This window comes from Malurus melanocephalus, unplaced genomic scaffold (genome assembly GCF_030028575.1).
Source record: "Malurus melanocephalus ecotype Western Australia unplaced genomic scaffold, MMel_1.1 scaffold_72, whole genome shotgun sequence".
Taxonomy (NCBI): Eukaryota; Metazoa; Chordata; class Aves; order Passeriformes; family Maluridae; genus Malurus; species Malurus melanocephalus.
This window is the reverse complement of record NW_026623304.1, coordinates 647,560-663,360: the sequence shown is the minus strand read 5'-3', so window position 1 is coordinate 663,360 and position 15,801 is coordinate 647,560. Positions and strand designations below refer to the sequence as shown.

The 15,801-nt window shown below is 42.4% G+C and overlaps 1 protein-coding gene across 3 annotated transcripts in view; it reads right to left on the bottom strand.

The window, feature by feature from the left end:
* Positions 1-15,801, bottom strand: part of ADGRL3 (adhesion G protein-coupled receptor L3) — a 309,315-nt gene that overhangs the window by 76,703 nt on the left and 216,811 nt on the right. For all 3 annotated transcript variants that reach the window (XM_057366829.1, XM_057366827.1, XM_057366828.1), the window contains exon 8: positions 12,280-12,465. In XM_057366829.1, the coding sequence (XP_057222812.1) occupies positions 12,280-12,465 (186 nt within the window). The remainder of the gene's footprint in view (positions 1-12,279; positions 12,466-15,801) is intronic.

Below are 15,801 nucleotides of genomic sequence, written 5' to 3'. Positions count from 1 at the left end.
ATTGTGGGAAAGCAGGCACACATGACAAGGGCAGGCCTGTGTCTTTACATTTAAGCTGAGACATTGTGATTTGGGTGGGTTTGGCACCTGGTCCAATGACTTTGTGGTCTGATAAGGTCCAGMATAGAGGAAACAGCTGCACCAAACCCCCAGGAAAGCATCTCAGTGACCAACGGGGGGAGGGTTAGCCCTGACAGGGAACCTTCAAAATGCAGAAGGAATGGGATAGGAGTGCTTGGGAGCTGATGGCTTGATAAGCTTTACCTCAGAGATCCCTGGGGATCCTGATAAAGGTGGGGACTTTCAGAGGGAGATAGGAAACTTCTGACCTTGTTTCATCCMACTTTACTTCCAGCATTTAACATACAGCCAAGTAGGGAGCCCTGAGACTCTCTAGTTTCTCTCCCCACTGAAAACAGAAGAAACTGCCCCAAGGATTATCCCCATTTCAGTGCCCAAAATCACACGAGATTATCCTTGTCCATGAAAAACCCAACACCTATTAAAGGATGCTGCATGACTTCACTGAAGACCCTGTCCTTGCTTCCCAAGCGAAAGAACTCCCTCTGCAGTGGTTTYCCTTTCTTTCCCTGCTTGATCCTTTTTCAAAATGCAGCTCAACYATGAGTTTCTTGCAAAATAAGAATGTGGGGCTTGGAGCCCAMRCAYACCTCAACACCATGCACAGCATGGYRCCAARCCAATGCTRTGGTTGCTTGGACTTAATGAGTAGACAGCACGAGCACATGGATGCACCAGGAGAAAGACAAAATTAACACAAACTAGATCAAAGGAAAGCCTTCACAAAGCACAGCTTGCTTGTTTGTAGGCCAAGATCAAATGAGGGAAGAAGACCATAGCAGAAAGGAGCCAAGAAAGGCAGGCTTTCCATTTTTCTGTCCTGAGATACGTAGCACAGCTTTATGCTCTCTGTGATGTCAGGGTGTCTATACATGCAAAGCAAACCCTYTAATTAGCAGCCTGTACAGAGCAACCGTCCTGGGTCACAGAATATTAGACACAGGGGACCTTCATGTCCTCAGCAGTGACTACAATTGGACATTGAGAGAAGAGCAAGACCCTGCCAAGCACAAAAGACAAATCCTTTCACTGTGATGCCTTTCATTAYGTGGTTATACAACACCAAAGATTGTATGTTCAATGCAAATAAATGTTAATAAATTGCAGAGGGAGGTTTTCCCAAGTAAGGGCATATGCTTATGGTTTCTTGATTCTGTCCTGAGGTTACAAAAAAGAAACAAAATGTAAACCTTCCTTCTTAGACACTTACAAATTGGTATTAAAAGCTGCATTGTAAAAAGGAAACTAATTAGGAGCCTCACAGTAATTATACATTACTAAAAGGCCAGTGGTAGGTATCCCATTGATTTCCTTTGTGACAGCCRCTACATTTCATTAAACCGAATTTTGCTTGCTCATTTATTTTTCTCTTCTCCCCCTCCAGAAATGTCTGGTGAGAGTACCTGGCTCTGTGGCACACTGTTTAAACTTAGAAGTTTTGAACTCTGCATGTATCCAGTGATACCATATCCATTTCTTTTGCTCTCACGGTACCAACACCCAAGATAGCACTCTTTGATAAAAAACAGATTCTGCAATGTAAAATCTCTCTTTAACTGGGAGTCAACACTGGAAATCACTAGGAGATATCAGAGGCACTGAGCTCATTGCCAAATTTGGCACTAGGCTACAATGTGCTACGGTGCTTAAGCACAGTGACCCTAACCTTAGAAAACCAGCAGCTCTCCTAGAGTTGGGACCTTTTTAAACCTTTATTGTTCATTCTAGCCTCTTGCTGAGCGGCTGATGGAAGATCAAAAATCTGCTTTATGGCAAGTGAATACCAGCAGGGAATATTGGCTSAATCCTTCTGTTGAGTAATTTTCAAATATGCAGCTTGTCCTTCCTTACAAAGGAGCATCTCCTTAAGAAGAGACTGAACATGCTGTACACTTTATTTAGCATGAAAGTCACATCCAGATCTTACCTCCTATAGCAGCTTTGGGAGAAWCAGGAGAGTGGCACAGGGCATTGAAGTGCCCCTTTTGCAACAACATCTCTAATTAAAACATCTGAATTTTATAGCTTTTAAAGCCCCATCTCATAGTGCTGACACTTCCTTGATCTCACAGGAACATTTCATGCGTGCATTTTCAAAAATTAGGMTATAAGGAGCTACAGAAACGAGGCTTTGCATAGGTAGGCTAAAATCATGGCTGAGGCATGAAGCAAGCAGTGTTTTGGTACTCCTGTGCCAAAGGCATTTGACAGCACAGATATTTGGAAAACGCGAGCACATAACTAGTCCACTTCTTATAACAGCTTGAGGTTTCATGGCAAATCGGCAGAGGAAAAAAACACAAAACCCCTTTCAGTTCCACAGTTCACAATGCAAATAAAAAACCAATCAAAGAGCAGAAGAACTGAAATGTTGGTATGGTACAACGATCACAATGCCATGCTCTTTTTTCCCTTTTTCTGACYAGAAAGCAGCAGTACTTGAAAAAAAAGCTTACTTGACTTCTTGTTCAAGAATATCTGGTTTTGTTCTGTGTTCATATGAAACACTTAGTGCTAAAACAAACCCTTTCCTCAAGCTATCAATATTTGCAAGCCTCCAAACTAATTGAGTTAAAGGCACAGTCAATGCCATTGACAGCAAGTTCTGCTGGAAGTTGTTTGATCCTTGCCTGTGGCCAGAAAAAGTACAAGAGAAACTCCCATTAACTCTGGATGCACCTGGTACAGTCAGAATGGGCCCTTTGGAGGAGAGGGCCAGCATGGAAGTATGGATGTGGGCACACAAGTGCTACTGGAGAGGTTATTGCATTGAAAGGGACCAGCTCAGGAAATGACATGTCTTTCCAGGGTGACAAATGAGCAGCACCCAATCCACTACACAGGGGTCATCAATCAAATGATTACATTCATCTGCTGTGTGGGACCTCAGGACAAAAAGAGATGCACATGTCATTTCTTCAGCTTCCTGAACAAGGAAAATGTCATTTGGCTACACGACGGCATTAAACTCTACCTCTTAGTCGAGAAGTGCCTTCAAATCTGAATGACAAGGCTCTTCACTATTGGATGATTTTTTTCCCTTGCCATTTATGTTTTTCATTCAATACCAAAATTTGTTTGTGGGCAAAGCATCAGGAAGCAGATTGGAGACAATTTCTTACAGGGAAGCCCAGCCACTGTCTAATGTTTTTTTAAAAAGCAACACAGTCATCGCAAAACTGTTGCAGCATTCAATGAAATGGACAAACACACATTTAGACTGAAAGGAGCTCAGCCACAGTGAGTGCTTGAAAATAAATAAATCATTAGAATATCTACTGCTACTCTTTGCTTCTACCTTCAAAACTAAGCCAGAAGCACCAGCCTACATCTAGTACCAGAATGGTGACTCGCAGCAGATGGTATCAGTTTTGGTGAACTGAGACAAAGCCTACTCATAGCAAAGGTAAGACAACTTCCCATGATCATTCAGAGGAATTTCTAAAATTGCTCCACAGACTGAGAGCAAATGCTCTCAAGGAAGAGCTTGCAACCTCCTCTCTTCAACTATACAGCAAACGCTTATGCTGTGGCTACAGGAACTGTACTGACTCAGAAGCAGCCTGAATTTCGGCAGCGCTGAGAACTCACTGTAGTGAGAAGAAAGGCATTGACCTTTATTAAAATTAGGCCATCTACAAAATGCTTAACTATGGAATTAATGGTCTTTTACTAGGTATGCAAGGCTTGCAATCTTGGCCTTGAACTACCAATAATCNAAAAAAAAAAAAAAAAAAAAAAAAAAAAAAAAAAAAAAAAAAAAAAAAAAAAAAAAAAAAAAAAAGAAGAGATACGAGAAGCAGAACAAGGTTACAAATTACAGGTTATGATTTTGCTTTACTTACTATATGAGGAAGAATATTTTAAGGTCAGAAGGCAACAGTAGGACTGAAATAAAAGGAATTGATTGGGAAGAAGGAAATAACATACTATCTATTTCATCTAATGAGATCTTCCCTGCAGAATAAGCTGAGAAGTGCATTTATGAATCATCTGTATTTGCTGCCCTACTGTTTGGGATTTGAAACCATACAAGCAACTGCTAGAGTAATTACACTGAGGAAGTGAGCAAGGCTCTAGCAAGAAAGGAAAATGGGCCACACATCAGAAAAGCCTCTTTGACAGAACATCCACGGCCTTCAAGGAAACTCCTGGGGAGCCTGTGAGACTCATCCTTTTCTCCAATGGTTCAAATCAAAGGGAATTCTCCTGCTGCCCTCTATGGCAATTTATATTYAGGCTCTTTACCACTGACACCAGATACCAGGACTGACTCAGCCTAAAGCTGAGAGTAAGCACAGAGAAACACACATCTGTTTTTTTAACTCAGTTTTGCCATGTGAGAACATAACCATAGGTGTAGCTGAGTTGTAGGTGGATGAACAKGGGGTCACCTTCCTTTTTAACATTTATGCGAAGAATTTTGGAGTCTGGTGACCAACCCAAGGTTGCTACTTTGATCCTCCTCTCCCCTAACAACGGGCTCACTGCAGCAGAAACAYGCAGGGTGAGGATTTCTAGTTTCACTCTTGCTGACACAAATCAAGTGCAGGTTTCTCAAGCTGTGAAGTATATTAAGTTCACAGAGTTTTAACAAAGGACTACCAAACCACAGAACCTCGCTGCGAGTCACACTTCTTTCAGATGTTCCTTTTAATTATATTAAATGAAAGTTTTAGGTCCTTTGATGCTGATAGGCAAACATCTCGATCTCTTGAAAAAGCAGCTAAAAGTACTCCCTGTAGCTATAGTTAATATACAACATTGTATGCTCACTGCTAGCCAATTTATTCCAGCCACTTTAACAACGATAGCTCGCCTGACAGGCTGTGCAGGACGGCGTCAGGAGTCAGGCAAGGCACAAATCATCAGAGAACTCTCAGAGTTGTTTGACACACACTGTGGAGCTCTTTGTCATTTAGCCAATTAAGTGACCAAACAAGAAACTTGAAAACCTTCATTAATTCGCTTTTTTTTTATATATAACAGTGGTTAGAGTGTTTCTTATCACAGGCAYAAGAAGAACACAAGCAAACATGGCATAATTCAATTTGTGCTCCCTCTCAGAGCTGCAAGTTTCTTTTGTTTAGTCTTCTTCTTCTGGAAGTTGGGACCAATCATGCAAGCAACAGAGAAGTGGGACAAACAGAATTAATCCACTTTAAATAGTACTGGCTAGGTCCCAGATGCACCTTTTATCTGATGAGAACTACTAGGTTAGCAAAGTGAAAAAAGAAGTCTCCTCTGCTCAGCTCTAAACTTAATGCCTTGAATCCTCTGAGGAAGGCCTTTCATTTTTTGCTTAGTGCAGCAATTCAAAGAGCCCATGTTTCAAGCAAGAAGTGCTCAGAAAACTTCCAGGAGAGCCAGAAGGACAACTCTGCAGCCACCTGCCACTGTCTGCTGCCAGAAGCCTGCCAGCAGCTCAGCACCAGCTCCACGCGTRGCTCTGATGACACCTGCGCCCAGAATCTCTTGTAATTACCAAGGAGCAAGTGGCACCTCCATCATCTTTGCCATTTGCTATCCAGACCGGTGCAGAATCACAAARCAAGGCAAGCTGATTTATGAGGCAGCTCAGAGGATGGCAGGAACCAAGTGCAGCAAACTCCATTAGACAAGGAAGATCCTGCAAAAGCAACCCTCTGCTGCCTCCTTCCACCCTTTCCACAAAGCTGCCATTCACACTATCTGTGGCATTCAGCAGCCTCCAGCTCTAAAACCACTGATGCTGAATTTAAAAAAGAAACCAAAGGAATGGAAACACTGTGAAGCTTTTGTCTTCCAAGATCCTCAYCCCAAACGCAGCGCTCAGTTTCACATGGGATGAGGCTCTGGCTGGCACCGCAGGGAAGATCCTTGGCCTCCTGATGCCCCAGAGCTGCAGCCCAAAAATCCAAGCGAAGCCAGGAGGTGAACTCAGATTTTGCCATCAGATGCATATATGTGATAAAGAGAGTGCAAGCACGGGTGTGGTATGAACCTGTAATAAAGCTTGCGTTCCCAGCTACTAAATCAGCAAAATTCTCTGATATTTTCTCCATGTTTAAGTTTGCTGTCTTAATACAGCCTCACTTACTACATTATGTGAGTACTTAGCCTTTTTTTTTTTTTAACTTTACTACCCAAACTCCATTCCTAGAAGAAGGAGATTTGCATCCATGGTGTTTTAAGTTGAAGAGCTGAGAAATACTGAGCATATGAGATTTGGTGAGGGGCATGGAAGACATCTGTGACACCAAACCCAGTTTCACAATCCCCAAAAGACAAGCGATTTCTGTTTTCTACAACTCCACTGTTCCAACTTAAGGAGAAAAGCTTTTGGAAAATGAACAAACATAAATTCTGAAAAAACAGTACCGAAAATTCATACCAGCTTACATCACGGACCAGTCACCAAACTAAGCTATGCTAATCAAATGCGTCACCCATTGTGACTCACTCTCCCACATGATGACTTTTCCATCCCTTTCCCAAAATAAAGTGCAAGAACTGAAGAAAGGTGGGCATAGGAGATGCAGATCCCTGCTCTCCAAAAGGCATGCTCTTTGCTAATAGAGSACTTTCTGAGGCCACTCTGAACTGATACTATTAATTAGTATCACAAATTAAAACCCACRTAGCYRYTTCTTAAATATCACCATGACTGAAWAATCTTCCAGCAACTGTCCAGTCATTATATAAATATGTATTCATCATGTCACCTGCTGGGTTGGTTCTTGCTGGGTCTTTGAGACAAAAAAAAGATCCTTTACTGCACTTGAAACTACARAAGCAGCATTTGTAACCTCTATCTCCAGTAAATAAAATCCCTGTGCTTTTAACTCAACAAATACTGTGAAACTGAACAATTTAAATTTGTATTTGTTTTAAAGGTAGCCAAAGAGATGAGGTGATAATCTGATAATGCATTCTCAGTCTTATGTTTGAATAGCTTGTAAAATTTCTCCATCCATTTTGTGTATTTATTTATAGTCATTTATTTTGGGCTTAAGAGGACTTTATACACCCAATCACTACAGGGGCTCTGTTATGGCTACTTAAATTTGTTAGCCCAAAGAAAACAGTAAGGCTGATTTCAGCAATTATCTTCTCCGGTCACCACCCTCCTCCTTCCAAAAAACCAMTGGATCTCTCATGTAAACTTCATACCACACTTTCTTTGGCTAGGGAGTACGGAATTGAAAGTACACTTCCAGCCCTGGGAGCCAAATTCAGCCAGAGATGCTSTTCACAGTAATGGGATCAGCACGTGGAGATCTTGTCTGCAAAGTTGACTTCTCTGTTTCTCTGCTATCAATGTCATACGTCCTAGTGACTTTCCATCTTCCACTGACTTTGAAAAGTCCAGGGTGTCACCATTTTGGATTTGTTGAAAAATCCCTCCCARATTCCCTCAGCCAGCCCAGACATTTCAGCACCTGGTAAAGGATGAGCAGCCTGTACCAGGCCTATCTGCAGTCACATCTAATTGCTATTGCAAACTACCTCTCCCTCACTAGATTTTTTGATGACTTYAGCCACACAATTTTCCAAACGGAASCATACTGTATGAAAACATGTCCAGATACATTACATTACCTCTATATAGAGCAAAGCAGAGCTTGAAAGGTCCAATTAGGTCATCTAATTCATTCTTCAAGCCCTCTTTTACAGGACTGTCCTCTCCAATGTATGTACCAGATTTGTCCATATCCTTACTCAACAGCTCAAGCAATGAGSTTTCATCAGTTTTCCTTTACTAAAGAAGTAGGTGCATGATTAATGTTTAAACACACAAGCGGACCTTCCAAGCGCAAGCGAAGGAGTCCTTGAAATTAAGGTTAAGCTGAAGTTTTTGCAGAGTATTCAGGCTTTATTCTATCAAGGCCAAGCTTTCTGAAGGGTATATTAAAAATCACCAAGCGCTACTGTTGGAAAAAAAGACAGAAGAGCAGGAGGGTGCATTGACTCTTTGGAAAATGCCTCTGCAGTGAGGGAAAAGAACAACTCTGGCTCAGGTAGCACCCAGTGTTCCCAAAGAATTGTGCAGCCCAGAATCTTATCAGCCCCACCACATTCCGAGTGGTAGCAGCTCACAAGGCAGCTAGCTTGGGAGCAAGCATTGCACTGCAAACTTTCCTAAATTCCTGCTAGTTGCTTTCTTTGGGACCCCAGAYAAGGCATGTGTAATTCCATAACTCATCTTTATCCATTAATGTATATGGAAGGGAAAAGGTGACCTTCTCTCRTGACATTTTCCAAGGGGAAGACAAACAGCCTCCCAGCACAGAGGGGTACTGTTTCATTCCTAACGCCCTAGAAATCTCGACCATCTAATCCCATTTGCTAAATGAAATATGTGCTCGCAAAATAAAGTCAGTACTGACGGGAGGAAGTTGAATTTTGCAGAAAAACGCAGGTATAGACAGTCCTCTCCAGAAACAGAGTTCATTTATGCATGTTACACATACACATATAAATAATTATCAACCACCCATAAGAACAATATCAACATTCTCAAGCACAAGACAGAGTTTAAAACATAAAACATTCACATTTCTTAAAGCAGCGCCAACTTACCCACAATACACAAACATGTTTTTTTAATATAAAAAACATTGGAGCAAATGCTATAAGGCAAGGTGACAGGATTTACAAGATAACCCAAGGTCCCACTCTTGAAAAGCCCACAAGCAGGTCTTTCCAGGATGCTGCAGCTTGACTTTGTGCCCATAAAATACAACATAGGCCTATGAAAGTCAGGCCAGACCTCGGTGAACTTCATGGGATGTTATGTTCATTACCCCTATACATTGTTTGCAGCTCTTCCCTCCTTTCTACATCCCTCTGGGAGACACTCTGAGTTTCATTATAACACTACCCCCTCCCTCGTGCCAAGTGTTGCAGTTTTGAATTGTTTCTGAATTTGAAAGTGTAAAAAGGGAAGAAGGAAAACCAAAGAAATGCAGGTGGTAGAAACATGACTGACATGGTGTAAGCAAAATCCTGCTGCTCCGGAGACACCTCTGTGAGCAGCATTCTTTACTTGCACATCTCTGTACTGTCCTGCTCATTCAGATGGCTAGATGAGCCTTGTCAGATCTCTTCTGTGTTTTTTTCCACTTTCTAGTTCAGAGATTTTGTCCCAAATTCTTGTCAAGTCTGAAAGCAATAGGGCAGGTGAGGTGAGGTAAAAAATGGCATTATTATCCTGTAACCTTAGCCTTAGAACTTGCTGCYACAATGGTGGTGATAATCATGTTATTCACCGAGACAAGACCCACTTCACARTCATTCAGTCAAACAACTGGACACGTGTATTAAAAACACAAGAAATACCTGGACATAGGCCCTGCAAGAGCGCTCCCTTTTCTGAAGCTGAGTCCATAAAGAGAGCAGATTAAAGACGGAATAGAAAAAACAAGTTAGTGACAGAACAAGGGAAAAAAATTGAAGAAAATGCCTGTGAAACAAAACCCCTCATTTCTCTCTTGAACAGCTCCTGAAAAACCAACCAAACTAAAGGAGTGTTTGTTAGGCAGCAGTGGAAAATGGGAAGGATTGGCTCTAGAAACGTGGGTTAGTCATTTTTCGGTGAAGTGAAGCACAGAGTGACAACTTTGCAAGAGCAGCTGTTAAATGGTAGAAGACACTGAATTCTAGTAGAGATACTCAAGAGATGATGTTTTCCTTACAGCTTGGAGATCACACATGACATTTCCACGTCAAACAAGGCTGCAAGGGATGAGGCTGATGGTTATTTGCGTAAGAGGAGAGTGGGCTCTGCAGTCAGACACTGCTGATGCCACAGTGAAATATAACCAAGCTTCAAATGAGCAGGACCAACCCCRGGGAGCAGCAAGACGTGTGCAGGACTGCATCCTGATACAGCCTGGACCTGTATGGACCCAGCCCTTCACAGCTGGGACTTTGCAGGCAGTCTGCAGCAGTGAGCTGGAATTTGAGAGCTTTGCACCACTGCAATGAAAGCTCACAAAACCAGGCTGCTCAGAGCCACTGGCTTGGCTGGGTGTGGTTTTGCTGACATGCCTGGTTGGAAATTGGACATCAACAAAGATTGGGGGCAAATTGTGCTCTCAACACACAGCAGTGCAATCCCATTAGTACAACTGAGAGCCATTTGAGGAAATTTGTCCTCGACAGTTTTGAGGCTCTGAAATAAACAAAATACACCCAGGTATCATGCAATGTCTAATTTCAATTTCTAATTCATCAATTTGTAACAGCAGAAATCTTCCTCTGGGTAAATCTGGCCAGTATGAAGACTTYACAGAAACAAATGGAGATCAAAGAAAGCCTTGCTGAAAATTACAGAGCTATCCACTCAGGAGTCTTCCCAGTCTGAAATGGAACAATTATTACCTTAATTAAACTTGATCCAGTGGAAAGCATAAAGCTTTTAGTGACAGAAAAGTRGCTCCTGAAAGATGATGGCTTTTAAAAATTCTGTTATGCCGGTTTATTTCAATTCATTGTATATCAGCTTGTAAAAAAAAAAAACCCACCAGTACAAAACAGCACAGGTGATTACTTCTGGATCCCCAGCACATTTCCTTTAATGATTAAAAGAATATTTAATGGCTAGTGCTTACTTTATTTCTTTTTTTTTTTCTGACTAAACAGCACTAAACAAAACTCTTTGCAAATTACTTTTTTCCTTTTTTTTTTTTTTTAAATACTCTTGATCAGTGAAGGGGAAAATGGAGCAGTAACTCTGCTGCCTTTTGTTTGCCCAATACTACTTCCAAGTTGAATTCATGCATTCTTAAATGAACACAGAGCAGTTGCTCTTCTAAAGAATTAAGTGGGGAATGAGAGCAAGTAAATTACTGAGCCTGTCATTTGGATCACTGACTCGCATCGCTGTTTTGCAGGACTTCACGTGGTCCAGAATTTTAATGTGGAATGCAATTGATTTGTATGAGTTGCTTGTGCAAAGCTGATGGCARGGGGAAGAAACCTGCAGTGGGGACCCCAGGAGTGACAGCTGAGCTGAGGAGCTCTGCCTTGTTCAGTCTTTCCCCTCCCCTCAGTAACTCATACCTGGCCCCATGAYACAACCTCATTTCATGTAATTGAAACTAATATCATAAGGTGAGATATAAAAAGATGAAATATATGTGCTTGCAAAGCTGAATTGACAAAATGTTGGGTGTGGCTGGGACACATTCAGAAGAGCAAGCAGACTGCAACCATGAAACCCGTTAGTAGGTGACATTAATTGCTGCTTTTACCTGGTATTGTCAGACATCACCCTCATTTCAACAGAGAACCATGGTATGATTATAACAAATAATGTTATGCTGATGTAACAGTTAATACAATTATTGCCTACATTGTTATAAAATGGCTGGAAGCAGCACTAATTAAAAGCATTGGGATAACCCAATTCACAGCACATGCAAAGCACATGAGATGCAGGAGTTCAGCTCCCATGCGACTGAATTCTCAAACAATCCTGAAACCCTTTGCATTTAAAACAGCATCAGTCTACAATAACAACTTACAAGAAAAAAAGACAGTGTTACTTCTCTGAAAAACATCTCTTCATAAGGCACTGAAGAAATTTCAGGTTTAGCTGGGATCATTTATTGCCCATATAATCTTGGGACGAAGTTCTGTTCACACGTATGTGAATGTCAGAACTGTCAGAGCCTGATATGCAGCTGGGGACAAAATTCTGTCTTATTTTAACTGGGTGGCCAATATTACCACGTGCTCATTGTCACAGGGTCCAGCTGCTCTTTGTCCTGACAACCAGGCCCGCACAGGTCACCATCAGAATCCCAGATCAGTCCTGTCCCCTTGTGTTTACATGAGATTCAGTGATGAAAAGGGCCTTTCACTAAGGAAACCTTCAGCTTTAAATGCATTCTTACAGGACCTACAGCTCATATTTTCTCCCACAACTGGCAACTCCTAGCACCATGCAGCAATTCCACTTACTTCTGGAAATGACAAAAGGCTTCTCAAACCAGGGACACTGCTGTAGTGCAGTTAAGATGCTTCTGGGCTAAGTCATGGGCTATCACTAAAAACGCTCTCTAGTACTCAAGCAGCCCGAAACTTGAAGTGCAAATACGACGGTATCTTACGTGCCTTTGGAAAATGAGTATTTCTGTCTGCCTCTGTGCACAGCAGTGTCCATGTGACCCTCCCAAGTGCCCCCTGYCCCACCGGAGGCGCTGCCCGTACCTTGTTGAGGCTGCGCGCGGCGCTGTCCTTSCCGCCGGGGGTCAGGTTGCGCAGCTGCACGTCCAGCAGGTTGACGAGCTGCACCATGGCGGACACGGAGTAGGCGATGTCMCCGGCGTACAGGTGGTTCCTGGTGTGCTCCGCCAGCTCCCGGGCRATGTTGGCAGCCATCTCCCCCGACCTCATCTGCAAGGGAGATAGCACAAAAAAAAGGTTGGCCCCGGCTGTCGTTGCGAGGGCACTTGGTGCCTTCCACCCCCATAGCGCTAAGCCAGTCAACTCCCCTCAAGAAGAACAACAAAACAGATGAAGAAGAAGGAAGGAGGAATAAATGAATTTCCCAAGAAGTCAACTACAGCAAGGGTCTTCATGGCTTGATCATGAATCGGTTTTTTGAATACTGAAATTGATTTTAAATGTAAACAGTTTTTCCAGTCAACCATGTCAGCTTCAGCAATTTCTTCTGACTTGGCAATGTTTTCCATGGGATTTCCGTGCTAAGGAGGTGTGTTGGGTCTGACTGAGGTAAAGCTCACAGCCCTCCCAGTGCTGTGCCCTTCATGAGCAGCTGGAAGCGTGCTGATAACAGCACCCTTCTCTGTGTTTTGGCTACTGCCAAGCAGTGCTGTCTCTCTGACATTCCTTCCCCGATCAAAGGGATGGGATGGGCAAGATCCTGGGAGGGGACACAACCAGGCCCAGCTGACCCAAACCAACCAAAGGGATATTCCATACCATAGGATGTCAGCTCAGTTATATAAGCTAAGGAAGAGAGGAGGAAGGGGAGGAACCATTACGTGTGTTCCCAGGAGATGTGTGACCATTGCTCGCTGATGCGAAGTAGAGACTGACTTTTTTCCTCAGCTTATCCATGCACAGRTTCTCACWTATTTCTTTCCTTCACTGCAATAAAACTGCCTTATCTCACCTGCTGGTTGTWTTCYATCTTATTCTCTCCYCCAACCCATTGGGAAGGGGAGTGATMGAGTGGCTTAGTGGGTACCTGGCAGCCAAGATTCAACCCTCTGCTGGAGGGTTTTAATTAGCTTGTCCCATTGGCTTACTATGCCACTTGAAAAAAAAAACAAACCATGTAAGTAGCCTCTCCTGTCAAGAAAAATCCATTTCTGAWTCCAGAACTTATGTGATAGTGAGGAGATTATTTTTGTTACAACTCCTGCATGAAAGTATTCCTTGCAAAAGGAATAAAAATAAATTACACAACCCAGAAAAACCGGAGGAAAAAAGTTCACAATTCCCATCTWACTGATTTAATAATCAGGTGGTAATTTATCACTTAGCATGTGCACACAGGAGATGTGCTCCTTACCACACTACCCACCAATCATGAGGCRAGTGACTCACAGCACATGCAAAAGCATCCTAACTGTACAGCAAAAGGCTCAGGCAGAGGCCCACTGGAAGGGAAAAGCCAGCAGGTTGTTTGGCTGAATCTTCTGCTGAAAGACTTGTTTCATCTAGTTGAGTCACAAAACTCAACTGCAGGGAAATGCAAATTCCCTGCAAATCACCTGCAGGGAAATGCATTGTGTAGTTATTTGGGAAACTCTCACTTTTTCCCTGTGGCTTTTCCCCCTTTGCTCTGTTTTGCTCTCCCTATCTGGTACTACTCCTTTCCCTCTTCTGTGCCATGGGGATTTGGGACAGGGCAGTGGGCCCYATCTCCTTTTCATGAGCAGCCCACTACAAAAATACCACTGCAGGTTGCTGGTCTTTTTTCATTATGTATCAGTCTGTGATGTGGAATGCAAATCCATGTGAACTATGTCTGGGACAAGGRGAAATTATACAGGATGACACATAAATGGAGCTCCCACTTCTCTGTCAGGYTCAATGGCAAACTCTGCTGGGTTCTTCATAAGAATTTTCAATTGTCTTATCTACCAACAGCTAGAAATCAGGTATTTCTCTTGTTCCCTCACTTTCTGGTGCTTATTATAAAAGCAAGATTCTAGGCAACGATTATAAGTTGAACTTCTACCTCCCTGTAAATCAATTAGCTGAGTTATAAATGAATAACTTACTTCCATCAATTTGACAGCAAAAGCCCATCTGATTTAATGAAATCTAACTCAAGATRTTCATATGCTCGTCTTCAGAGAATTAAAGCATATGATGATACAGAGAAGATAAATAAAGCAGATAATGTGTTGTTCTTCCCATTAGAGCAATGATAAGATATATTCAGAAACTGAATTATTTCTTTCTTGTTACRCAGAAGACTAATGCCATAGAAACCAGATCCTATTCCTACAGYGCCTGCTCTCCTAAGCAGCTGAAGGAAGCCACACATCAGCACAGAGGCTGAATTTTGACCTTTGCTGTTGGCTCTCAGAACTTTAAAGAATAACTGCATCAAATCCCTTTGCACAAAGAAACCAATTTCAACATTTTCTGCAGTTCATCGCTGGAGCTTAGCATGTATCATGAAACACTGTCTTTGTGCAAGCTCTGTAGAAAACTACAGGAAATCAAGTTTTTTTAAAAGATGCCTCAGAAAAAAAACCCAAAACCCTGCTACCCAATATTTGATGCTCGCATTTTCCCTTGGACCACACACCTATGCAAWCTGGCACACTCAGAAAAAAATTGCTCAGCTGCTACAAAGGCAAACACAAGCATTTTCTCTCCCTGCAGGCTGCTGTTCTGATCTGTCTGCAAAAGTGATGCAGGCTGGTCACTAATTTTTCCTTTTTTTCTTGGACTGACCCTAAAACCTGCACATTTAAGGAATTCTAGTGTGACCAAATAAAGAACACAAAAAAAACCAGGCACAATGGAAGAAGTACCTGAGAAAATGACAGACCAAAGCTCAAAGTCTGTGAACTCCTGGGACACAGAAGTATTTACCCAAACTTATCTCACACACCCAGGCTTCCTGAAAACACAGATGTGCCATTCCCTTGGGAAAACGTTTTTGGCTGACAGGTAATGAAGCTACATCCTAGCACTGACAATTCCACACCCATACAGGCTCACACAGAAATATGCAGCTACACGTCACTAGAGCAGTGCTGAGAGACTCTTTCCACTCGGGCTATGGGTGTGAGAGTGGTGTCCAGAATGATGGCTGTGGGACATACTAATGCTAATTTCCCCAATTCTTTTAAGATTTTTCATCTGAAACTGAAGTGTCTCCTATGCACTGCTGTCAAACCCAGCTTCTGAGTCCCAAATGCTGGCTAAGATATATCTCTGGTCTCTTATAACAACAGGACGGAGCCCGTTTTTTTTTGGTTAATTCTACATAATGCTCAGCAAAGATTACTGCTACCCAAGAGGACGCATTACTAACTTACTTCCTTTCTATAAAGCACTYCTCCACATCTTTCTCTTCATTACTGCTGTACGGAAGATGAGCTCTTTGCGTTATTTCTTCCAAAACATGCAATACTCTTTAACCCAAACACTGACATAGTTACACAGGAATACAGGAACAACCCCTAGAGGTTTTCATGGCTGAAGCTGATACTGAGAGGCAAATAAGAAGTAGGGAAAAAA